We start from the raw sequence: 26,534 nt of genomic DNA on the forward strand, positions 1-26,534 counted from the left end.
TTCGCTTGCACGGGACTCAAAATAAGCACTCGAAGAAATATCAAACTTTGCTGTCTTGTTATACAAATAACTATTTTTATTTTATTATATCTATGGGCATATTTTTTAATTATGTCACTAATTTATACAAACCAAGTTGATATAAATATAGACGTTTCTAATTTAATATTTTTGTTAATGTTTAAAAAATATAATTTGATTAATTTAGTAGCCGTTTAATATATTTTTACACAATTTTCAATCGTGCCAGAATGCCGGATGGGTCTGTGCCTTCGATGCCTAACCTGTCAAAAGACAATACGGCCGACGAATGTTTGAAATGCCACCGTATTTAAGAATTATTTCGCCTAAAATTTAGTTTTTACTCACAAGTGTGACAAAAAACATTGTGTGTGCCACGGGCGGTATAAGAATTACGAACTCGTGTTAATTAATACTTGGCCTACGGCTTCGGGCTTAGTTAACACTTCGTTCGTAAATTCTTGTTTACCGCACTCTCACTACACAGTGTACTATTTCAGCTTTTGTAAAAAAGAAACCACTGGCATATGTTCATAGTTTTTGAAGCTACTCGTACAAACTACAAGCATAACAAGTATCATGCTTTCAACAGGATATAACAATTTTTTTGCAGTTGCTTAAGCCATATATTAAATGTATTTTGTTACGCGATGTGCCAAAAACTAAAAATCATTTGTTAAATGGTGCTACTTTACCGCCCTAGTCCGATAACTCGCAGTAATCGCACTATATACGTGAGTATGTCGAAAATTTAAAGGGCCGTATGTACTGTAAAACGTTTACACGTGCAAAAAGGTAATCCGCAACTCGTGTTTCCTCCGGCAGGAAAGATTTTGATCTGAAGGCATTTCTGTCCTCGCTAGATCGGAGACACTCGGTTGATTGTACAATCTTCTTATCTACGGTATGAACTCATACCGTAGATGAGAAGATTGTACTAACGCAGTTATACATTTATAATGCAGTAAGAATAATAACAATTATTGTGTTTTATATCAAAACCGCAACTTTTATGATATGACTTTTATGACTCCAGCATCATATTCATTGTGTATCAATCGAAGATACTACTGGTGTCAAGATGAAATATAAAATGTGATTAAATATTAATTCGATAACTGGATTTGATATATTTTTTGTGAAAAACCTCCATTTTACCCAGGTAAGTAAAATTACCCATTGATGATTATTAACGATTGTATATATATATATTTTATGCATGGATTAGTTATATTTTTAATATTATTTAATTCGTTAAAAGTTAATTATTTTCTCGAAATTTATATGTAAATGTAAATTATAATTTAAAACCCTATATTGTATACCCTAGTAGGGTATCATGTACAGACATGGCCAAATGTTAGATCAAATGCACAAATGAACATGATTAAAATGAAAAAAATAAAAATTAAATGAAATGACCTTTTCGACAAACAGCGAATGATCATAAATGACACAATATTAGATAAATAAAAAAATTAAACTAGGTCGGTACTTTGAAAAACATAAAAATGCAAAAACGAACACAAAGTGATAGTGTACCTAAGCCGAAAAAAAAACACCATATAAGTATATCATCCTTTTTGTATGTTTTGCCAAAGAGATTTTTTACGGCATGATTTTACGTGATAATCAGCAAACGAGCAGCCGCCTGATAAGAAGCAGTCACCGTCGCCCATGGACATATTATGCAACATGGGAGAAGTCACTTATGCGTTACCAACCCTTGAGAACTCTGAATACCGCCCATGCAATTATTTGTGTAAACCATACCCTCCTGAGACCCAGAAGCAATTGTTTTGTTTTTGAATTTGGAACCCTTAGCTACATAATAAAAGTTCAAAATAGATTTTGGAATATGTACAAAAATTTGTACTCAGGGTCTTAGGAGGTTAAATATTTGTTAATATTGGTCCGTTTCTTTTATTTTTGTTTCAGAATGCCTCTTAATCCAGATAGCATTGTGGACAATCTTAAAAGCAAGAAGAATAAAACAGATCGATACAATCAACTTCTTATACAAACTGCATACGACTTTGCAGAAAATACCACTCTTAATGGCTTAAAATATATATCAGAGCGAGGGACGTCCATTCTAGAAAGGTAAGCGAATGTAATATTTAAGGTTTCATTCGGATTTAGAAAACACGAGCATTGCTGCAGCAGTATTAGGGCGCGACATAACTGTCAACTGCGTTGCTGCCGTGAATGTCAAAAATCCTGAAATGACATACTAATTTCGAGATTATTTTGTCTCAGGCTTGCAGCAAAATTGCATTTTGCTCACAGTTTTAAGCAGTAAAGTACCCTTGTTCAAGCTGCTGAGGTAAAAATTATTAGTCTAGTATTCATAAACAATTTACATTGTCTTTGAAAATAATTTACATATACATTTTCTTATCTAATATGCACTAACAAATGCTATAAAATATTAAATTCTACACACATAAAAACAACACTTATAAAATACTTATAACAAAACATAATATGCGTATGAAGCCGATGGTGCCGGGTTCAAATCCTGGTAAATCATGGATGTTTTCTATGTATTTAAGTATTTATAAATACTTATATAGTATCGTTGTTTAAGTACCCACAAGTCCTAATGAACTTAATGTGGGACTTAGTCAATTTGTATAATAAAGTCCTATAATATTTATACATAATTATTATATTTATAACATAAAGTTAAATTGTATACAATTTAAATAAACACAAAATTCACACTAAAACTTTCAGATTATTCTGGATCTCCACATTCATTCTCAGCACGGTCTTGTGTATATTGATGGTTTATAAATCGTATATAAAGTTCGACACTAGTGCTGTAGCGGTCACGTTGAAAGAGCATACTGTATCTGTGAACGAGGTAGGTCTATTTTACTAAGACACGTTAAAATATATTTTTGAAAAATTTAGTGCCCACACTTCCTATCATTATTGATCCTTATTTTGGATTTTATAAGGACCTTATTACGTAGCTTACTTGGTAGTATGGCTCTTGGTTCAAACATAAACACGTAGATCGCTTCAGACGCAAAATCTGCTTAAAATCCAACTTCGGAGAACGGAGGGATTTGGCATTTTTTCTTTAGTAAATGCAATAAAAATATCTGAATCTAAATTGGTTTATAAAGTGCTTAGTATGCACTCTTCCTCACATTATTAAGGTACTCTTTTATTTGTCTATCAGTTAACTGAGACACTTGGCTTGAATTTATCATGGTTAATTACACTGCGTGCAGCTAATTGGTATTGATAAAAATAAATACTTAAGTAATCTAAAATTTGTCTTAAAATTTTGTCATCCACCCGCGCTAAATGATAGACCTTTTATCGTTAGCAAAAATAAAAGAAATATTATACTTACTCATTATAATATTAAGTCTGAAAAATGATTACGAAGACTTATGTTTTGCAGTACCCATTTCCTGCGATCACTATTTGTCCGCAAGCAAGAATTCGACAAGAAAAATATAACTATACTCACAATGGATTATCATTAGTTTTTAAAAAGTAAGTATTATGTACGAAAAAATTGGACAAGAGCATATCGGGCCATGCTCACTCTAGGGGTTCGTAGTTACCATTCTGGTAAGTATCAAAATGGTGCGGTTCATATTTTAACAGAATACATTAATGTTAAAGCTAAATTAATATAAGATTTTTTTATTATATTACTAACTATCAAACTAAGTACAAAGACAGTTAAAGAGGTCTCAGTAAGTTGTATGTAAGTGAAAGTGTTTATGTGAGGGTATGTGTGTATGTATGTGAGTATGTATGTATGAATATGTGCGTGTGAATAACTACGGAATGTGTGAGAAAACAAAAAAAAGAAATGTAGCTGTACAATTTATTCATCTTTCGGGAGCAGACGCAATTGAATATTGTCGTCTACTACAGTCATTTCAAAATATCCTCTGACTCATCATAGTTCCAAGATAACAGTAGGGGTTGTATATGCCTTTTTGCTTCAGTTAAGTTACAGTGCCTTATGTCGCAGATTTTTACTAATTTATTGTATAAATGCGGAAAGAGATAAGCCGAGAATCACATAGCAAAAGCAGTTTTAACAGGGGGCTTGGGAATTTTGTATTTGAATTTTTGATTAGGCTGACGACAGACCATAATGTGTACGTAAAGGGAAGCACGCAGTAAAAACAATCTACGAACACTTAATACGTGCGCTTTAATGAAAAGTTCAGAAGTAGAATACCGTCGGGGGAGTCCTAGGCAGACCTTCAGAACTGCGCTTTGTCCTCGCTCTAAAATGATTAAAGTTGATTTAGCAGAACCACCCTAAGCGAGTATACAATAACTTAAAATAATTTGACACAGAGCCAAATATACAACTCTAAGCAGGTGAGTATCCGCAACCTCCCGTAAAAGTTTCATAGTGTATATAAGTTTGCGAACCCTACCAGACGTCGCTGAAATATGTTTTTTTTAAAGTTAAGGTTCTCGTCGACTATAACGCCTAAGTATCTGAGTGAACTGGTTCTATTTATACCGTCACAGGGGCACGCAGAGGTTTGAGAGGTAGGCGGTGTTATGCAAGTGTGACTGTGGATTTTAAGACAAGAAAAGGCAGGTGGAGGACATGATGCCGCTGTTTTATGAAATCCGGTAAATTTAAAAAAATAAAAAAACATCCAAATTGCTTACCTTCTTTCTAAAAAACGAAGTATAGTAGTGCGACTACTTAAAAAACACAAATCAAAATATTTAATAAGAATAATTTTATTTGTTTCTAAAGTTGTGTCATCAATTATTGTTTTATGTCTGACTACCGGTTTGGCCTAGTGGGTAGTGACCCTGCCTACGAAGCTGATGGTCCCGGGTTCAAATCCTGGTAAGGGCATTTATTTGTGTGATGAGCATGGATATTTGTTCTTGAGTCATGGGTGTTTTCTATGTATTTAAGTATTTATAAATATTTATATATTATATATATCGTTGCCTAAGTACCCTTAACACAAGCCTTATTGAGCTTACTGTGGGACTTAATCAATTTGTGTTATAATATCCTATAATATTTATTATTATTATTTATTTATTATGTCTAGTAACACAGAAGATTGGACTGCTGATGATTACCAAAAATTCCATTCCACGCTTGTATTTTGTGCCAGTGAAGATGAAGTTGGCCATAATTATACTTTTCTTAATTATGCAATTGACATGGATACATTTTTTCAGGTAAATAATTCCACTATCGGTAATTATACACAGTAATTAAAATTTTTGGGAAAATTGAAATTACCAACTCATATCAACTCATAAAAACTCAACATAAGTAAATCAATTCATTGTCATTTCAACGTTTTGTTTCGCATTTCACAGGTTGCTCCAAAACATGAAGATATATTTCATGAGTGCTTATGGCGGAATAAAGTAAACTGTTTGAATAAGTTTCGTCCGACTTTGACCGCGAACGGAGTGTGTCATACTTTTAATAACTTGGCTTCCGACGAGATATTTAGAAAAAGCAGGCATGACTCTTTTATATTTTAACACTTTAACGACCGTAGGTAAAAATGATTAGTTACTTAAATACTTTTTCAGCATTGAAATCCAGCATAGACGCTATTACTTAAACACATCCACCCCTGCAAATGGCTGGACTCTTGAGAAAAACTATTACAGCTCCTACAACGATCCCTTTCCAAGACGTGGCCGGGTAACAACTACTATTATTTCTGTTACAATGTCAATAATAATTAAAACAAACTGCTTTCACGAGACAGTTTTTTTATTTTATTTTAAGGCAAATGGTGCAAGGGAAGATCTTTACTTAATACTTAAAGAAGTAAAAGACCGAGACTTTGGGTGTGATGGACAAACTCGACCCGGTTATAAGGTTAGTGGATAATGGGAAGTTTGCTGTCGTTGGAACTGCATTTAGACTCCTCACATTTACCTATGAATTGTAGGAGAGACTTGCTTCCTCCCTGGTGTTAGAAGCTCCCAATACATTAGAATCGCAAAAACGACTGTCGCCTGACTAGACAAAAATGCAAAGGACATACTCTTCACGAAAAAGACTGGTGAATATTTAAAGTTATGTTATAGTACCTTACGGGTAAGTCCTGGGAACTAAATTGATACAAGGAAAGGTTTTAATCTAGAAATACCTCTGTTATCACTAAGTTGTCAGTTTTACCTGCCCCTGAACTGCTATAAAAACATACATCTTTCAAAACTTTCACATTCCTTATAATAAAATTAAGAGAGCGAGGTTTGGGTCCCCGTTCTGGCTCATACCTGGTCCAGCAAATATCATTGGCGGTACAGCGCGGTAATGCGGCCAGTATTTTTGGAACTTTTGCGCCGGGTACGTGTCGTCTCGGGGATTAACAGGGAGGCGTAGGTAGTTTTAGGTTTTTGGACAAAGCTTGTTGCGGACTTTATGTTGTACCTACATTTATGACGAAGCCTGCGGCGGATTATCACTTATGTAAATTGGACGAAGTTTGTTGCGGATTCTGTTTTGTATCTATGCTTTTGACGAAGCCTGCGATTTTATATAATCAATAAATTATTATTCATATAACTCGTAACATATGTTCCAACTAGATCTGCTGTAACTAATCTCAAAATATGACCAGGTTGAGCTTGAATGCGCCAGCTTCTGACGTCTGTATTACTACTGCCAGGTATATCTACATCACCCTGCTGAGCTACCTCAAGCGTCACTCCACAGCTATGCAGCGCAACCCGGGAAGATCACCTCGTTGGCTATCAAACTTGACATCTTAGATACGGCCCAGGAACTTGCTGGCTATGCACCGCATGTGTAATTTGTCTGCAATATATTCTATGCACCAGAATGTACACGGTGTCGCTTTAAGTTCGCATTAATCGAAGACCAACGATAGAAGACCAAGGATATATATTTTTTTGTTCTTTCTGTAACGTGCTTACGAGTAGGTACATAACTTTTATAAGTAGAAAATTTAAAAAAGTAAAATATATCCATACAGAATAATGGCCAGGAGACAATTATTTACTACATATTGCCGTATTTCAGTCTTTCAATTATTTATCTGATACTATTAATTTTCTCTGAATAGACATGGGGTCAAATCTGTAGCTCTTAAGGTCTTCTATCATTGGGCTTCTGTTATTTGCGCCTAACATGACAATCATCAACAGTTGCTTAAATAAAAGCAAATTTGAGACTAACAAAATCCCCACACAAATCTCGGAACCGGTTATAAAGTTAGCGGTAAATACCGGTTTACTTTGGTTTAACTCCAAACTTTCATAGGAGCGCGAACGATTTAAAAACTTGCAACCAAAATAAACTGATTTATTCGACGAGGGGTGAGACGGCCCTCCGGCCGCATATAGTATGCCGTATAAACAAAGACACCCACATAGGAAGAAACCGGTTTTATTTTGCTAAACGGGTTAATCTGACAAGATTTTTATGAAAATATTCTTCTTAAAACCGATTTAAGCCCGAAATTAAAAGGTTTTGCACCAAGTACGTGAGCCTTGTCCCCCTTGCACTTCCACATAAGCAGTAAAGTTATACTAAAATGCCACCAGTACTACATTGTTGTTACAAAGTCAGCTGTTTTAAAATAGCTACCTAATTAATTTATATTCAACTATTAACTTCTACAGGGTGACCTTAGCCATTGGACAAACCCTGAAATCCCACGTAGGGTTACTTCTCAGGAATGCTCTTACGTTAATATTTTTTTAATTAGAACAAAAGATAAAAAAAAATATTTTTTTCACACAAAAGTTATTTGCAATAATCGACAACAAAAAGAAACACTGTGTTAATCTTTGGCAGTGTTTTTGACAATTTGTTCGAAATATTTGATAATGATGACATTTTTCAAAAGTGAGAAGCTTATTAGTGTCATAAATAAAAAAGATAATCAAAAAGGTTGAGGAAGGTTCCATACTATTCTTTGAGGATATTACCTTAGGAGCTACTAAAACATACAGTCTACTTCCAAAGTAAAAATTGGTAATTTATTAATTTCTTCGAAACCGCTACACCGGCTGTTATGATACTTTGTACACTGGTTCTAAATACCCTAATGCATTATGTACCTTTCGGCTTTGTCCAATGGCTAGGGACACACTGTATATTTCATTTTTTTTCCAGCCGCCAATGTTATTTCACATCTGAAAGATATTTGCAGTTTTTCCAAAAGTACACGTCATCGAACTGTCAGCTGGAGTGTCTCACTAACTACACTATCCAGAATTGCGGGTGTGTCAGCTTCTATATGCCACGTTAGTAAATTATTATTTGTTTTTTTAACTTCGTCCAAATATGTAAATAACTTACTTTTTTTAAGAAGAAGCCTGTTGCGGGCAAAACTTGTTGTTGATTTACATTTGTGTGCCACCTGACGAAGCCTGCGTAGCGGATATCTTAAAACATAGAAGCTGTATTATTTTATATAAAACTTTAAAGTTTAAACTCTCGCGTTTTGTATACATACATAATGTCATTAACGGGTCTAACACAATTTAAAATTTTGCTGGGACGTCAGTCTTCCGTGACCACAGCTAGTACAACCTGGTTGAAACGTCGGTCGGATAAAAGGTAAAATAATGAAAATTAATCGCTTTATACCCATTAATGACATTAAATATGGATTATTTTAAAACGTTTTATTTTGGTCATTTAATAAATTGACTTAATTTAACTTTTGCATCGTTAGAACATATATCTTATCCAATTGATTTATTAGCTACTGATATTGATGAAAGTTAATAATAATTATTTATCTTGTAAGGTAACAACAGCACGACAATATGCAAAGGAGATCAATTGCAATGCATAGAAGATGCTCTCGGTAAGCAAATAATATTGTTATTTTCATAAATATTTTGATATACTACAACTTAACAAATAAAATAACCACTGTTGGACGTACGCCTTTTCAATTTTTATCCAAAAATGTCAATTTGCTGCTCCTCTCCTAAAGAGTGGATCTGCAATCTTTTTAATATGTTGGAGGTCTTTGTTCCGGCCTTTCCACCTCCTAACAACTCGGTGATTTAAACCCATTTCAGGTTAGCAATCTATATCAGTTTGTTTTGGTGTATTAGTTAGTAAACAATAGTTTTACAAATTTGTTTTTTTTTTTCATTCATAAGTAAAATTTTGCAATTGCAGATCAATATGCCGATGAAGAAGATTTAAATGACAGTGAAAGCGGCCGGTGTGGATGCCTGCCTGAGTGCCATGAAGTCAATTACGACGCGGATGTCGTTTTATCAAAACTTGATCTGCAAGAATTTAAGAAAAGATACAAACAACTCCAAAACAACATAATAAGCTATAAATATAATAACGGTAATTCACAAGAGAGTTACGAAAGCAACAACAACGGCACTAATGACAAAAATGACACTGAAATTGATGTTTATGCTTCTGATGAATTGTAAGTAAAAATAGCTATTTAAAATTAAATCTCACTGCCAAATTTATTAGTAAGGGGAAACAGCTGAATTCACAGCAGCCTTGGCTATTGGAGGAAATTTCACTGAAAGAATTCGTAAGTGTACCTAGTCGTTCCGAGAAAAATATGTCAGATGGATAAAACTATCTTGTTTGAAATCAATGCCACATGATTAGTTACTGCATTTAAAGTTGATTCTACTTACTCGTTTTTAGTAGACACTGGGCATGAGGTTTCACAATATCTATGAAATTAATTAATTTTAATTTCAATAGTTCAATTCAAGGAATATGGTACAATGTTGGTAAGTAAAAAGAAGGTGCTTAGTGAGCATATTCTGCTGGCATGCTTTAGCATGTTAACGATCGGTCACAGCTACGACTCGCGCTAGTTAAAATATTATAAACGGCAGAATGCAGTTTATCAATACGATTACAGGGTTGGAATGACAGTTATCAGGATCTACTACAGACGGCCCCGCTTCGTGGCCATGGAGCGCTCGGAGCTGGTCGGGCTGTCGCAGTTTTTGGCCGACGTTGGCGGGACGCTTGGCCTCTTTCTTGGCTTCTCTTTCCTCACACTCGCCGAGATCTTCTACTTCTTCTCGATCAAGTAAACAATTTTTAAATAACCTCAACCTTATTAAAATAGTAGGTTTTTAATTTATGAACTTTTATTCTCTTTCTTCTCAATATTCCTTTATTCTAGATTTGTATCTTATGTAAATTTCCCGATTGATCTAAAATGAGTAAGATTTTTGTGTTGGTCTTATTAATTGAATTTAGGCTAGGACCTAGTGATGGAATCCACGAAAATTTATGTTTTTTTTTTTTAAATATTTTGATTCAACTGTATATGTATATTATTTAAGTATTTTCCTCTTGATACATATGGTGAAGTGCTGATGAGGACCATTAATGATGGCATACTGTTTTATGACTTGGGGTTAAAAAAATACGCTTAAAACTAAACGAAGCTTTGATGTTTTTAGTGTAGGATTTCCACTATTAGTTATCCAGCTCTCAACTAATATGTAGATAAACTAAACTAGATCTCGAATATTGTTTTATGTATGTTCACCGATTACTACTCGAAGACGCCAAGAACACATCAGATAATCGTATGTCAATACCATTTTTTGCTTTCTAGTTCCTGGGTGTTTTTAAGGCTTTTTATTTATATAAAAATATTCTTTTATTACACCACTAAAGAGAAATATTCAAAGACTCCCTGGCAATTTAATAAAGTTCCTTTTTGTTTTCAGATTGTTTTGCAAGTTTCAACGCGAAAACTCAAAGAAAGGTGAAAATTCATGCGATATCGGCGATATCTAGATCAGTCATCTTAAAAGACATCTGCATTGACTACTGTAACCAGGTTATTCCCCCTAGTAGCCACTATCCCCCTTATTCATAAACGTGTACTAAAGTTACGAAGCCGCTGATCATCGTTTATCCCTTTCCATCATACCAATACGTTGGAAAGGGACAAACGATGATCATCGGCATCGTAACTTTAGTACACGTTTATGAATAAGGGGGTAAGTTGTTACCGTGGTAAATAATGACTGTACGACAGTGGGAATGACTAGGTAACCGATAAAATGTAATTAATTAAGTGTAGCATTAGCATAGTACCAAGTGTAATTGGTGTAAACCGTTCTTGTGAATAAGTAAAAAGATAAATAATCGGACAGGTAGACGGACATGATGAATCTACAGTGTGTATTTTTGATATAACCTCAAACTTAAAGTAGACGTAGGTTTTAGTGCTATAAAACAATACTGAAAGATTTTTTTAGTTTAGTCTTCACTACCAGAACACAATTCATTTTTGAAAATTTTTCGAGCGGAAATGTATATCGTACATCATGATCACTTTTGACAGTTGTGACGCCGCCGCGTCATTAATGACTTTAATGAGACGTTTTGAGTTAAAACCAAGTAGTGATACATTGCTTGCTGAATTATTTTGTATGAAAAAATAAAAGTCGTCCATTTTTTATAAAACCTATGAAAGTGTGTTCATTACAGCCTATACTAACTGCCTTTTGAATATGTGTTAATATCAAAAATACACGCTGTATAAGGGTTCCGTTTTTTGCCATTTGGCTACGGAACCCTAAAAAAAATAAACTGAGATTTTTTAAGTTCAATATTATACGTGATTATACTGATAAAAAGTTTTACGCCGATAGGTGATTCAGTAAACTATGTGTGTGTTTGTCAGGTATAATAAAAAAAACATTCAGCACCTACCTAGTTACCAATGGTAACAACTTGGTGGTTACTAACGGGTATAACCCCTGTAACCATATAAACAATGTGTATTTTATCTACTTACGTATTTGTAATTGCTTGTAATTGTCTGTCTGTCCGTCTGGCAGTCCGTCTGCCAGAAGACTTGCTTCGAAACTACTAGGCGTCAAGTAAGAAGTAAGAAAACCTGTTTAAAAAAAATTCGCGAATACGTCACCCTTTCATTGGTTGTTAGAACAGAAAACATATAAATAATTTCGAATTGTATACATTATATTGTTGTTTGCAATAGATTTAAATTAAATTATCTTACTTTTCTTCTTGCACCATTTTTACATTTCTGTTTAGTCCATTTGTAGTTAGTAGAATGACTGGTAGAAAATGCCTTTAGTTATTAAGTCCGCCATTTGTATTTAGTGCATTAAACTTTAAATCAATAAATGTTTAGAATTTCAAAGTTCTACATTGATTTCCTTGTGTACTAGTATGCTAAATATTTATATTGAAAAAAATAAAAACAAAAATGGCGACGTATTTAGTTCCGAATAAGTTTTTTTTGTACAAACAAAAAATATGCATGTATAGGTTGGCATTGTCACTTCCATAACACGTTTCGTTATATCTGGTTTCGGCAATCGACCCCTTCCACACCTTTTAATCGGTTCACTCACGTTTTTCGTCAAAAAAATATTAAAACCTTGTAAATACATGGGTGTTGACCTTGAGCCGCGAATCCGCCTCATAATTGACCGGTTTTATTTTACTTTTAGGAACCATTAAAGCCTGAGAATGTTACGATACACCGAAAAACAATTCTAAGACTGCGTTTATTAATATACACCTGTCTCAATCAGTAATGTATGAGCTTTATAAGAACACTGTTGTGGCGAAGCTCGTGTGAAACTTTTAGTGCAGACATTGTTATTCTTATGGAAGTTAAAATGTATAAACACATGTCTAAAAAGTAATAGGATGTTCTAAATTAATTAACTCCATTGGTTTTGCGTGACAATACAGGTTAATAGTAGGTTAATTACAGTTCTTGTCCATTAATACGAGTAAGGTAAGTGTACATTTAGCAAATTAACTGAATTATTAGTTACCGAAAAACCTTAACGTAGAACAGTTGTATTGCTCGTTTATTTTGTAGATATTTGTTTTCTTTATCTTCCTAGGAAGTGAGATCTGAGGACAGCAGGTTTAACATCAAAGTTATTTTTGCACATGTTTTCTTTTCCACGATTTTTGTTTGCACATATTTCGACAATATGTCTAGCTAGCCTACTCGATGAAGACCCTGACTATGAAGCCGATAGTGCCGGACTCAAATCCTGGTAAGGATATTTGTGTGATGAGCCTGGACATTTGTTCCTGAGTCATGGCTGTTTTCTATGTGGCTTCGTCCATTTGTGTAATAATGTCCTATAATATTTATGTACTTCATTTATTTATTATGATATAATAATACTTGAGATTATGATATAACCTTACCTTACCATTCTACATTCTACTGTTAAATGTGGATGAGGTAGTTCTCCGATACTTAGGAAAATCAGATAATGTACATAATATTTGTACCAGATTTTCTGAAACTTTTACTAAGGAAATTTTATGTATTAAACATACATGTGATGTTAAATTCTTGGTTCGTGACTCTTATGTTAATAAAATTGATTTGTCTTTTAGATATAAAAAAGTGTCTGCAATTGATGTTGAAAAGATTATTAGTAATTTAAACTCAAAAAAGGCACCTGGCATTGACAAAATAAGAATAAAAGATATTAAATACATTAGGAAGCAATTGTGTCCCATTCTGGCTAAATTCATCAATTTGTGTGTGATAAAAAGCGTTTATCCAGAAAACCTGAAAAAATCTTATATAAGACCAATTTATAAAAATGGAAATCATTTGGATTATACAAACTACAGGCCTATCGCAATCCTGTCAGTAATTAATAAAATTGTCGAGAAGGTGGTTGTCGGACAAGTATCAGGTTTTCTGGAGAAACATAACATACTCACGGACTCGCAGCACGGGTTCAGGAAAGGTAGAAGTACGGGGTCGGCTCTGGCACAATTTTCAGATGAAATCAATAGCCGCCTAAACGAAGGTAAACAGGTACTTGCGCTTTTTATTGACTACAAAAAGGCATTTGATACCCTGGACCATGAAGTGCTTCTGCAGGCGATGCGAGAATGTGGCATTGACGGCCCCGTCAATGACTGGTTCCGCAGCTACCTGGCGGGCAGGACCATACGCACGAGCATCGCCGGCACCACGGGCGCGGAGTGTGACGTCACGCTCGGGGTGCCGACCGGCTCGGTGTATGGCCCTGTCGGCTACGTGATGCTGGTCAACAGCGTTGTAAACGCTATAAAGAAATGCAAGGTATACATGTATGCGGACGATATGTGCCTACTATATTCGCATGCAGATATATCGGAAGCTCACAGGTGTATTCAAAGCGACTTTGACGAGATTACTAAATGGGCCCACGATAACGGAATAATTATAAACATATCAAAAACGAAAAGTATGCACATATATTCCCCATACAACCGCAGAGCTAAGTCGGTCAATTATAACGAGGTAGGTGTGATAGGACACGGATACGATTGCCTGCACAACCGAAAGGATAACAAATGCAACTGTGAACCGCTAGAATACGTAAACACTTATAAGTATCTAGGTATGCATATTGATCACAACTTTAATTGGAAAACACACATCAATGTGGTTTGTTCAAAATTACGCTCAGTAATGGGCAAAATGTACTACTTACATAAATTAATTAGTAAAAAAACTATGCTTGTAGTATATTATGCACTAGCGGAATCAGTGATATGTTATGGACTTAATGTATATGGCAGAACCTTCCAAACGTATATTGAGGAAATTAAAAAGCTACAGATACGATCACTCAAATACTTATTGGACAGCAAAACTAAAAATAATCTGAAAGGCGTCTATGAAAAACTTTATAAAATGTATAAAATATTACCTGTGTCTCAAAGAGTACAATATTTGATAGCTATAGATAATTACTATAATAATAAATATAAAGTGTTTAAGAAAAGCAGATATAGAACAAAGAATATTAGAATAAGGAAATATGTACAACATTTTGTCAAAAACTATTATGGTAGAAGAACAGATAAATTTTTGGTCCCAAAAATATATAATGATATAGAATGGTTAAGAGAGGAAAATAAATATAGCATAATGGAAGTAAAGAACAAATTAAAAAAAATACTTTTAGATAATTTACCTTGACCTCAGCTACCGTGTATTATTATTATTATTAGACTTGTTGTTTTTTCATAGTCTATCTTCTTGTAAAATTATGTACTTGTATAATTTAGGGCATGTAAGCATAGAATGATAGCAACTTAATCCCTTAACGTGTCATAAAAAAATATAGTTTTAAATTTGAACTCAAATAGCTGTCAATAGAGTAGAAGATTATATCAGCCATATACGAGTATATAGGTTGCATATGCGGTAAGGGGTTAAGTACGGTACCTTTTTAGGTGCATAAAAATGTAAAAAATGAGCGCTGTCTCGCCAACAAACCGCATAAGCAGTTTGGCGAGTAACTTTAAAATTGATTATGTATATGTGCCTTTGAAAAATAAATGAAAAAAAAAAAAAAAAAACATTTTTTACTATAAGAGTTCTGAAATTCGTTGGGATCTTTGTTTTACTTTTGCACCCCGATTTCACGTAGACGGCAGAACTGATTTTCGAAAATTCTTGTTTGAAAAGGTACTTCACATTGGGCCAGGCTGGATTTTTTGCACCAATATGTATAAAAAATTTCGTTCCGTTATTACCAATCAAAACTTGATAACAGAAACCTAACAGGCACATTCTATAATGATTTACACTATTGTGCAATATAACAGAAGTTTATTTATACTAGAGTAAATTATATGTTTGTTTTGATCTTGATTTTAATTTTATTGTAAATTCTGATCTCAATTTTAATATATTTTAGCTATAATAGAATCAATTGTTTTATTATTCAAGAAGTAACACGATCTTTAAACTTGAAGGTTTCTCTCTAACCAACAAAATTCAGTCATCATTATCAACTACTACTTACATATATATACATATTACATTTTAATTATCCAAATTACACAAAAAAAACATAAGAAACTTAATACTAGATTACAGGACGATATTATAACAATTACTAATTACACAATCACAATCAATCTAGAGTAAATTGACTTAATTATTTATAAAAATAGGTTGAAGACAGCCATGGTTTGTCGTCGGCAACACTATCACCAGAATTTCAAGCTAGCAAACAAACCAAGTGCCCTCAAGTGGGGTAACTTAAGACAGGAGGGATAACAGACAAACGAAATATTTCCCTATATGAACGTGACTGCAAGCAGTGTACTTGTGGCATAGTTTAAATCAGTATTGACCAGTCCAACTGGGGAACAAATAAAATCATTTATGAAAAAAAAATGATTTGTTTCGTTTACTTATAGTCATAAAATATTGTCCATCTGTTCCCAGTTAAAACACTTGACGGTAGTCGATCAAAAATCAATAGCATAGTCAGAATTATGGACAGATCCTGCAAGAGATGTACGATTGAAAATAATGGGCAAGGAAAGGTCAATACACAATTGCATATTTTTACGACCGGTCTAGCCTAGTGAGTAGTGATGAAGCTGATGGTCCCGGGTTCAAATCCTGGTAAGAGCATATACTTGTGTGATGAACAAGGATATTTGTTTTTGAGTCATGGGTGTTTTCTATGTATTTAAGTATTTATAATTATGTATTATATATATCGTTGTCTAGGTACATACAACACAAGCCTTATTGAGCTTACTGTGGGACTTAGGTAGTCAATTTGTGTAATAATGTCCTATAATATTTATTTATTTATTAGAATAGAGGCCAAATCAAATTTCTTCGTTTCTCAGAGATGTTCTAAATTTGAATGTAATTACGGTATCGGTTATTGATAAAGTAAAGTTAAAATTACGATGCACCTACAGATACAGGTTTGTTAATAAAGGCCGTTAGTTTATCGTTTCTGAATATATTATAGGGAGGTTATGACATAATTTATGAGTAGATAAAATGTATTAAGACTGATAAAAAAATTCGTCACGTCCGCAGTTCAGGTAATATTTTTCCCCAAAATTGTACGAACACGAATACAAAATATTTTAATGTTTATTTATTAAAAATGTTGATTTTTCTCGTCCTATTTTATGTCTCCGAAATTCTAGTATCGTTATTGTTCATTTATTTACATTTAGTTGTCCTTCAGCATTTTCTCAAAGCTTATATGTAAGAAGTCTGTTTTTGGATAAGTTTGCCTTTGTACATAATATAATATTTTTTATCTTTTTTCCTTTTTTGTTTAAACTTTTATATGTGCTTGTATAAGTGTTATATAAAACACATTTTTTTTATTTTTTAAGGATGCAGGAGATCAGTAAAGAGCATTCCATGGACCCAGAAAGTACAAAGGTTAAAAACGGATCGTGCCATAACTTTCTAGTACAAACCTTCCATGATTTTGCAGAAAATACTACACTGAATGGCTTAAGATACATTGCAGGAAAAGGATTTTCTTTTCTGGAGAGGTATACTTAAATATATAAGTACGTTTTTGCTAATTATTCAGAGAACAACAAAAACATTTTGATTTATCTATTATAATGTAAAAATAAATTGTTCGTTTTTGCTCGTTTTCGGTGAAGTAAGACATCGTGAGGAAACCGGACGGATCCTAAGTAATAGAGCCTAGTTTCCCTTTTCGGACCATATTTCAAGCCTAGAGGGTTGCAATAGTTCTAAAATGTTCCGTTTAGAAAATATCTTTAAAATACTCCTTTACTCCAAGTGACGCATTTATCCCGTGTGACTATAATATCATTAATTTCAGATTATTCTGGACTTCTACATTCGTCCTCAGCACAGCTCTGTGTGTGTTCATGGTTTATAGGTCATATGTGAAGTATGATACAAATGGAGTTGCGGTAACCTTGAAGGAACGCCTAATACCGGTAAACGAGGTAAGTCTGAACCTGTGGGAATCGATTTTTGACATTTGCGGTAGCAATGTTGAGCTACAACATTGCATCAGCAATAGTTTAGAGAGATCTAAAATCTAAATCTAAAATCTAATCTAAATCATTGACTCCGGCGCTGTCACTGTCAAATTCATTGCTTACATGTGTGACGTTTGGAGCCGCAATTAGTCGTGATATGGAGGGCAGAGGTAAGGAGAACAAACTCTTATGGGAGAACTGTTGCTATGTGTTTTTTTTTTTTTTTTTTATACTACGTCGGTGGCAAACAAGCATACGGCCTGCCTGATGGTAAGCAGTCTCTGTAGCCTATGTACACCTGCAACTCCAGAGGAGTTACATGCGCGTTGCCGACCCTAACCCCACCCCCCTCGTTGAGCTCTGGCAACCTTACTCACCGGCAGGAACACAACACTATGAGTAGGGTCAAGTGTTATTTGGCTGCGGTTTTCTGTAAGGTGGAGGTACTTCCCCAGTTGGGCTCTGCTCTAGATCTGGAATGACATCTGCTGTGCTGTGCCCTACCACACAAGGCGAGATGACATTCACATTGCCCATACCTCTCTTTTGGACGTAGTTTAAGGACATACCCGGGTCCCGGGTGTCCAGCTGGCAGCTGTAAATAATAGTTCGCAATCTCTCCGGTGGCGCTAGGGTAGCATAAAGACATGACATGAACTTAGACCTTATTGACGGAGTGAAGTTCGGTGTCAGTGATTTGTTTTTTTTTTTATCAAAGTCAAAAATTTGCTCGCTATGTATTGTGGCGCCACCTATAAGGTTTATTGATGGACACTTTTCATACACATATATGGTTTTCCTTGCCTCTACCTACCATAAGTAGTGATTATAAAGGAGACAGTTCAATCGTTCACTCATTTTATCAAGGAAATTTACATGTATATCATAGCATTTTAGTAATATTTTTAATATCGCCATCTACTGAAGTCTGACAAGGTAAAAAACGTTTTAAGTAGATAATATACCTACTTATTAATCCTCGTAACGATAGAATTTTAAAAGCATTTGTATATTTTAAAAGCAACGGAAAACCTTAATTAAAACTTATTTTTCTTATTACTCTAATGTTTTCAGTACCCTTTCCCCGCGGTCACAATATGTCCAGAAGCAAGGATCAGTCAGAAAAAATACAACTATACTTATGAATAGTAAGTAATGAGCGAGTATAGGTACCATAGGTATTTATAGGCAACTACAAATACGTACAGTCAGCATCAAAAGTAGCGGATAAAATAACGTTTCATAAGTAACTACCATTCTGTAACAGCTTAACAAAAAGTGATTTCTTTAATATAGAACAACTAAGACTGTAAAAGATATACTTTTGAACGAGAATTTTAGAAATTTATCTATATTTGGAAAAGTTATCCGGAATATCAGATACTTTTGGCGCGTTGTTTCATCCGCTACTTCTGATGCTGACTGTACGTGCAGAGCCCAACTGGGGAAGTACCTCCACCTTACAGAAAACGGCAGCCAAGTAACACTAGACCCTACTCATAGTGTTTTATCTTTCATTGATTCTCATCACTCATTGATATCTTCAAAATTGAGTTAGTTAGAACACCGGTGTCTATGAAAAATTAATTTAATTTAGTGTTGAAAAATTAAGTTTTGATTTTTTTTACACTTTCGTCAAATATTGATATGCTTTGTTTTATCGTGACAAGTGTAAAATTGAATGACATTAAAGGTTACTTTTGAAAATCATACGAGTTTTCTCACTTGACAATTTATAAGTTACTTTATTAATTTGGCCATGTAGGGTGACAATTATTGTAGAGAAGTAGTATTTAACAAAAAGTAAAAAAAAAAAAACAGGAAAAAGGTTTTATTTTTTACATACAGTACAGAAAAATCCATTAACTTTTACTGTATGTGTAGGATTGGTCCTACTCATGTCTCATGAATTAAAATATATTTGAAGCTGACTGCCACGTTAAGAAATTCTCACCCTGTGAAAACACTTCGACCTTATATTATTATCAGAACAGAGTTTGAGAGACTTGTGTGTGTGAAGTGCCATAAGATTAGGGAATGCAAACCGGTTTTAACCGAAATCGAAAATAACCGGTTAAAACCGGTTTTATATCAACCGAAACCGGTTTTAACCGGTTTCGGGTTTTTTTTTTGTAAAACCGAAGAAAAAACTGGTTTTGAAAAACCTCCGGTTTTTGCATTCCCTACATAAGATGCATACAGAAAAACCTGCCAGGGTATAAGGACTATTAAATATTATATTTAATCTAATATGTATTAGGCTCTTAGGAGGAAACGATGGACTAGTAACTGTGCATTTCCATGAAAAACCAGACGCCTTATAAAAAGGGTATTTAAATCCAAAAAAAGTGGGATCAGTGTTGGCTAAAGGGCAACCCACTGTAGTCTGTTTTATTGTAACTATGAAGTACTCTGCCCAATTAGGCCAGGCAACGAATGCTCAAAAAAAGTTATAAAGGGAAATCCTTGGAACACAATTTTTGACTTCGTAATTTTGTTAGGACTAGTTTTAGGAGGTGAACATATCCAAAGTCCCCGGCCGTAGCCTTTAAGTCGGGAGAGAGAAGAGGGTTAGAAGGTCCCACATTTTTGTTTTAACTTATATCTTCGAAAATTTCCGTCTAACTCTAAGCGATATGACTACTTACACAAAACACAGGTCAATATATCTTCTTAATAGTTATGACAATTGAAAGAAAACAGACTATTCAAAGGTGTGACCAGACACATAGTACATATATAGTCGATTTACTCGGCATTTATGTTTTAAAGATTTGTTTTAAATGTATTTTCAGCTACAATTCAGAAGATTACTCTACTGCAAACCTCGAAAAATTACATTCTACAATTGTACTTTGTGATAACGGTGACGAGATTACTTCGGCCATGTTATTAAACCAAACAATTGAAATCAGTACATTCTACGAGGTATGTTTGTTTTGTATTAAAAGCAGTTGGCATTTATAAAACAAAACTATCATTTTCTTTCCCGATCCTCAACGTATCTGCATACCAAATTTCATCTTGATCGGTGAAGTGGTTTAATCGCGAAAAGGTAACAGATAGAAAGTTACTTTAGCATTTATAGTGTTAGTATGGATGTCAAATAAAACATTTCTGTCCAAAGCCCGTTAAAAGGTAGGCAAATACCCCTTGTATTGCCACTGTATACGGCACCGAGTATGATTTTATTCCCTTCGGTGTCGAATCCCTTGGTCTGTGGGGCCCTGGCGCTCTCAGTCTCTTCAAAGATCTATCGAAGAAACTTAGAGACGCCACAGGAGATCGAAGAGCTGGCAGCTTCCCCGCTCAACGTATCAGTCTAACGATCTAGCGAGGAAATGCTACTATTCCGCACCGGCCATTTTCATATTTACTTTACTTTTAGATTGAATCTAGTTATATTTTAGTTTTAGTTTACTTATAGTTTTTATTAATAACCTTTAAATTAAGATTAATGAAAAATATACTTGCATTCCTACCTTTTTGGTATTAATAGTTTTTAAATAAAATGGCGAATAATTGTTGATGAAAGTATTCTTTCAAACTAAGTATTTTTCGAATTGTAAGTATTAAGTAAAAGAAAAACTACGGATGGTAAAATGTTTCCATCGATAAATCACAACGCGTTATTAGAACAATAAATCATAATTTTACGACAAATTTCGATATTGTAAACACATCGTGATAAATATACTTTCAGTGCTAGTGTCGAAATTAATAAAGAGATAATTACAGATAAGAGAGAGAGAAAATAAATAATAAGCCAATACATACGTTTAATGTAAATGTGGGACTAGGTCGATTTGTTTTAGATTGTCCCGAGATATTTTTCATTATTTCGGTGTTACAGGTGGTGCCCAAACGTGAGGATATTTTTGAGGAATGCTGGTGGCGTAATGAGGTTGACTGTATTAAAAAATTTCGCCCGGTGCTGACCGCAGACGGAATCTGTTACACTTTTAATACTTTGGCTACCAATGACATATTTCGCAGAAATAGGTAAACATGCTTTTGTGATTTCTAGATTTAAATTAAGTGTTGAAATCGTCCACTGCCTTACTAATCTGTTGCAGCTTACATCAAAAGCGCTACTACTTGAACGCGTCGACTGCTCAGAAAGGGTGGTCACTAGAGAAAAACTACAACAGTTCCGCCAAAGACGTATTTCCAAGACGTGGCCGGGTATTTTGATTTTTATTATATTTAAATGTTATAGACGTAAACTCAAAGAATAAAGAATAGTCGAGGCTTTCCACATTTTGTTTTCTATGACGGGTCGTGATCACCGATCATCACGTGCTTCGAATATACAACTCAAGTGTCGGACCCGGACCGTTCCAACGTGAATCATCCTGTATGGGCTGTAATCATAAATATTATATTGCTTTAGCACTAACAAAAACACAAGTCCTGTCACCACCTCACAACAAAGACAACTAAGCCATAAGTAGTGTAAAACTCAAAAGCTAAGTCAATAAGGTAGTTAAGTCCTAGGTAGATTGAATATGATAATCTTCTAGTTTTTGTTTTAGCCAAACGGTGCGGTGGAAGACCTCTTCATATCATTGAAAGAAATAAGTGATCGAGATTTTGCATGCGATAGACATACTCGACCCGGTTACATGGTAAGCTACGGCATATAGGCACGCATAAACCAAGTTAAAAAGGGTAACATAATTATGGTAGTTCAAACATACAGGTGTGTATGCTTAAATTATGTTGATATTCTCTTCTATCACTTAACCTTTAGGACACAATTTGTATCTACACTTTGTTTTCGAAACTAATTCTAAAAAACTGCATATAATACAATCACGCCTATTTCCCGGAGAGGTAGGCAGAGACCACGGATTTCTACTTGCTAGTATCCTGACATAGGTACCTCATTCGCTTCCTTCACTTTCATAAAATGTTACATATAAGGAATGCCTTATACACCCTCGCCGGTTTAGGGTGCTCTTGACCTGGCCTTTCTTCAGGATTTCCCCAATTTGAACAGAGAAAGTCCGCAGATGTCTACCCCTTCCAGCTCCCTCTTCTTTAAAATTGCGTCAATAATTTATCCCCTTTATTATTTACGTTCATGTGCACTTTTTATCGGACCTATTAATTAAACAACCGTCTTCGTTGCGTTGCTCCCTAAGTGAGCCCGTTCAGCCATTCGAACCAAAATATCAAATTACACTTTGTAAATACCTATCTTATACACTCATTTAATTACCTGCTTTTAGAAATATCAATTTCATAACATTTATGAATATTATATTTGTCTACTGAAATATTTGTTTAGGTGTACTTCCACCATCCCGCCGACCTGCCGCAGGCAGCGCTCCACAACTACGCAGCGCAGCCTGGGAAGACTACCTCCTTTGCGATCAAACTTGACATCCTGGACACCGCCGACGAACTTGCGAGCTATTCTCCGAAGATGTAATGTTTCGACTTAAGTTTCACACTGGCTTAACACCAGTTTTATGTTAATCATAATATTCATAATTATTGAGACTTCTGTTACACGTGGTGGTTGTAAACCTTTTACATGTTTTTACGCAATACAGGTTCCGTTAACTACCAGGTTACTTTTTATGGTTAGATTATCAGGCCAGGATGTGGTGAACAAAATAACCAATCTAAAAGTGTTTAATATCAACCATGTGTTTTATTCAATTTATCATACGCTTCTGTATTGATTTTTATTCCCTTCCCTCGCAATCGCATTGTTGTTTAGCTAAGTAACAATTGCACACAAAGTTAAGAGGCAAATAAAAATTTCCCTTGTTATTCGCAGACAACAGGCGTTCCTATCACAAAAAAGCTATTTATCGTTATCAATTTATCGTTATTAGTTTAGTTAATAATTTATTATTATTTCTATTTTTTGCAGTCGTCAATGTTATTTCCCAAATGAGCGATATTTACAGTTTTTTCAAAAATATACTTCTTTAAACTGCCAGCTGGAATGTCTCACTAACTACACTGTCAAGATCTGTGGATGCGTCAGCTTCTACATGCCACGTAAGAAAAATAGTAATAATACCTTTATACATTTAATACATATGGGTTAATATAGTATACTACCGCTTCTCCATACATACGTAAATCTCCATCTCTGCATATTAACATTATGAAAATTATTTTCAGACAATTTGATGTAGGTATATTAAACATACATTATTGTACCCCTTCGTCTGACTTTTTCTATTATTGTGTTATTGAAAGAGGGGAGGAGGTAAAAACATACCTACTGTATGCAAATTGCAAGTTTCTGGAAGCTATGAATTAAGAAACAAAACAACAATTGCTGTTGTTAATATACATTAAGAAAAATACGTAGTCCGTTTGTATGAAGTAATGGTCGCGCGCGGTAGTCTTACTCTGATTTAAGAAAAAAGTACCTATTCAGATTGTTTTTTCTTTGTGATTAGTTACTATTGAACTAACAACAAAAATGTATACTGATTAGTTTTTTCAATTTCCGGTCAACATGTCTTTATCCTTTTTAGGTAATGCCAGCACGCCTATATGTAAAGCAGATAACTATGATTGCATAGATAAGGCTTTAGGTAAGTAATTCAAATCTATGGATAAATTTCTGTCATTTAACAAAAAATTATAATAGGTAAATATCACTGTTTTATAATATCATTGTTTATTTTTCATAATTTTTTTTCTTTCATGTTTAAAAAATTTTCACGGTTACAGATCAATATGCCACAGAAGAAGATTTTAATGAAAGCATAACCAACGAATGTTTATGCCTGCCTTCGTGCAAAGATGTCAATTATGACGTTGATATTGTCATTACTAAACTTGATCTTAAAGAATATTTCAAGAAAGTGAAGGAATTTGACAAATTAGAAACAGAAAATGACGATTATGATGATTACAGCGATACTGAAGATGAAGATACATATGAAACTTCGACAAGCGGTCTTGATATTGAAGATGAAAATAAAGATACAGATAACATAACTGATGTTGAAGATACGGACAATAAGTCTATTAGTATTGATAATGAAACCCAAGCTGAAAATGAGTTAGTTCATACCTAAATTACACCCTTTACAATAGTCATACCATGTTAGGCAATAAACATTTTAACTGAACTATATTTATATCCATAATGAGAAAGAATAAATTGACAACGGTTTGAAAAATTATACTAAAATAAAATAAAATCAGGGTATGGAAGATAAGCAAGTAAACGATAACCCGGTAGACAATCTCATGGAATATATGGCCACAACTGTCTGTTTCTTTTTCTAATTCTGGATAAGTAAAGTTAACTCACTTGACTTGTACTCGTACCTACATTCAACTAGTAAAAAATTCGCTCCGAAACTACCGAAACAATGCAAATGGCTGTTTCTAAACCGAGCTCCTTCATTCTATATTCTAAACATTTACAAAAGTGTCTTCTTTTACACTTTTTAATTCGTCGAAGTTGAGCATCTTTAACCATTGCAGGTTCACCGAAATTAGGATTTACTATAGGCGGCCTCGCTTCGTAGCCATGCAGCGGTCGGAACTGGTCGGGCTGTCGCAGTTTCTGGCCGACATTGGCGGTACTCTTGGCCTCTTCCTCGGATTTTCTTTCCTCACGCTCGCCGAGATCTTTTACTACTTCTCACTCAAGTAAATATTATTTAAATTTATCGCCCATTCGCAATTGTAATGAACTTGATACCACTGATACCAGAAAAATAAAACAATGGTTTGTGTAGAATTTTCATAAAGATATAACAGGCCAAACAAATTAGATTTTTTTGAAGTATTAACACTCAGCAAGCTGGAAATCATTTAATACCTTCATTTCGTCCAAGATGCGTGTAATCTGAGTTTGTGCAATCCCAATCTGAGGAGTGCATCAATTTTTGCTTTTTTCAGTTTTTTGCTTGTAGCTCAAAAACGGTACGTATGATGAAAAATTTGCTGTTATAATTATGAAAATTGATATCTGAGGATCCCGAAGGTACCTTAATCGTAGTCAAAGTTTGTAAAAAAATGGCCGTCATTTTTAATTTCTTTATTTTTAGTTTGATCATGTTATAATCCGAAAATGCTTTTCACCAGTGTCTGATCCACAAAACCTTGCTGTCAGTGCCATTGTAATTGATGGTGGGTTCCTTCTACATTGAGTGGTTTGGCAATCCAAGGAAAAATGTATTTCCCTAGGCTCCGAAAGTTAATGCACACCTCCTGGGATTTCGCAAACTGGGACGTATTTATGACCAATTTTAAGATATAAAAATGATTTCTAGCTTTGTTTTGGACTAATTTAATTGGCCTATAAACTAAAAAAAAATAATTTAAGGAAAAAAGAAAATCAAGGGAATTGCTTAACATATTATGGCAGTTGCTTTCGTAAAATTGTCTACACAATTTATTAGGATTAGGTTGTCTAGTTATCCTAGGGCTCCACAAGCGAGCCGTGGAAAAAATAAAATAAAGGAGCAGCTGGAAAATGATAAAAATAAAATTACTGATGATGGTACAGTAGACAGATTATTCAATAATAATATTTTGTCTTTAGATTGTTCTGCACTTCCAAACGCAAGGACTCAGAGAAAGACGAAACTCCAAAGGATACAGCCAATCTTTTTGAAACTAGCAATTTGTAAATTGAGATATGTACGATTATTCTTCAGTTGGAATGTAAAAATAAAAAAACAATTAAGGCACAGTAAGTAATCTAATTAAAGTACTTACTCACGTTGCTATA

The 26,534-nt window shown here is 34.2% G+C and overlaps 2 protein-coding genes across 3 annotated transcripts; both read left to right on the forward strand.

The window, feature by feature from the left end:
• The first annotated feature begins 1,960 nt into the window (after nucleotides 1-1,960).
• On the forward strand, nucleotides 1,961-11,173 carry LOC133520292 (pickpocket protein 28-like). Its single transcript, XM_061854661.1, has 10 exons — nucleotides 1,961-2,124; nucleotides 5,322-5,516; nucleotides 5,590-5,704; nucleotides 5,792-5,884; nucleotides 6,681-6,820; nucleotides 8,153-8,283; nucleotides 8,793-8,852; nucleotides 9,176-9,443; nucleotides 9,900-10,073; nucleotides 10,726-11,173. The coding sequence occupies exons 1-10, from the start codon at nucleotides 1,961-1,963 to the stop codon at nucleotides 10,793-10,795; spliced, it is 1,410 nt and encodes a 469-aa protein (XP_061710645.1). The 3' UTR covers nucleotides 10,796-11,173.
• A 460-nt stretch (nucleotides 11,174-11,633) lies between these two features.
• LOC133520352 (pickpocket protein 28-like) lies at nucleotides 11,634-26,474 on the forward strand. 2 transcript variants are annotated; one of them, XM_061854726.1, is made up of 14 exons: nucleotides 11,634-13,053; nucleotides 17,177-17,341; nucleotides 17,644-17,773; nucleotides 18,884-18,957; nucleotides 20,605-20,737; nucleotides 21,663-21,811; nucleotides 21,886-21,994; nucleotides 22,345-22,437; nucleotides 23,103-23,242; nucleotides 23,697-23,827; nucleotides 24,316-24,375; nucleotides 24,515-24,848; nucleotides 25,280-25,447; nucleotides 26,346-26,474. In XM_061854726.1, the coding sequence occupies exons 1-14, from the start codon at nucleotides 12,944-12,946 to the stop codon at nucleotides 26,431-26,433; spliced, it is 1,884 nt and encodes a 627-aa protein (XP_061710710.1). In that variant the 5' UTR covers nucleotides 11,634-12,943; the 3' UTR covers nucleotides 26,434-26,474. The 2 variants fall into 2 exon arrangements, with proteins under 2 accessions (XP_061710710.1, XP_061710711.1); XM_061854727.1 differs by having other exon boundaries at nucleotides 11,634-12,782.
• Nucleotides 26,475-26,534: the final 60 nt, after the last annotated feature.

This window comes from Cydia pomonella, chromosome 8, assembly GCF_033807575.1.
Source record: "Cydia pomonella isolate Wapato2018A chromosome 8, ilCydPomo1, whole genome shotgun sequence".
NCBI lineage: Eukaryota > Metazoa > Arthropoda > Insecta > Lepidoptera > Tortricidae > Cydia > Cydia pomonella.

Bases quoted from the DNA above. Each gene is read 5' to 3' on its own strand.
- LOC133520292 (XM_061854661.1), top strand. From the start codon at position 1,961: ATGCCTCTTAATCCAGATAGCATTGTGGACAATCTTAAAAGCAAGAAG. The intron at 8,284-8,792 runs GTTAGTAAATTA...TTATCTTGTAAG, and splicing joins TGTCAGCTTCTATATGCCAC to GTAACAACAGCACGACAATA. The intron at 8,853-9,175 runs GTAAGCAAATAA...TTGCAATTGCAG, and splicing joins ATGCATAGAAGATGCTCTCG to ATCAATATGCCGATGAAGAA.
- LOC133520352 (XM_061854726.1), top strand. From the start codon at position 12,944: ATGTTTTCTTTTCCACGATTTTTGTTTGCACATATTTCGACAATATGT. The intron at 17,342-17,643 runs GTATACTTAAAT...CATTAATTTCAG, and splicing joins GGATTTTCTTTTCTGGAGAG to ATTATTCTGGACTTCTACAT. The intron at 25,448-26,345 runs GTAAATATTATT...TTTTGTCTTTAG, and splicing joins TTTTACTACTTCTCACTCAA to ATTGTTCTGCACTTCCAAAC.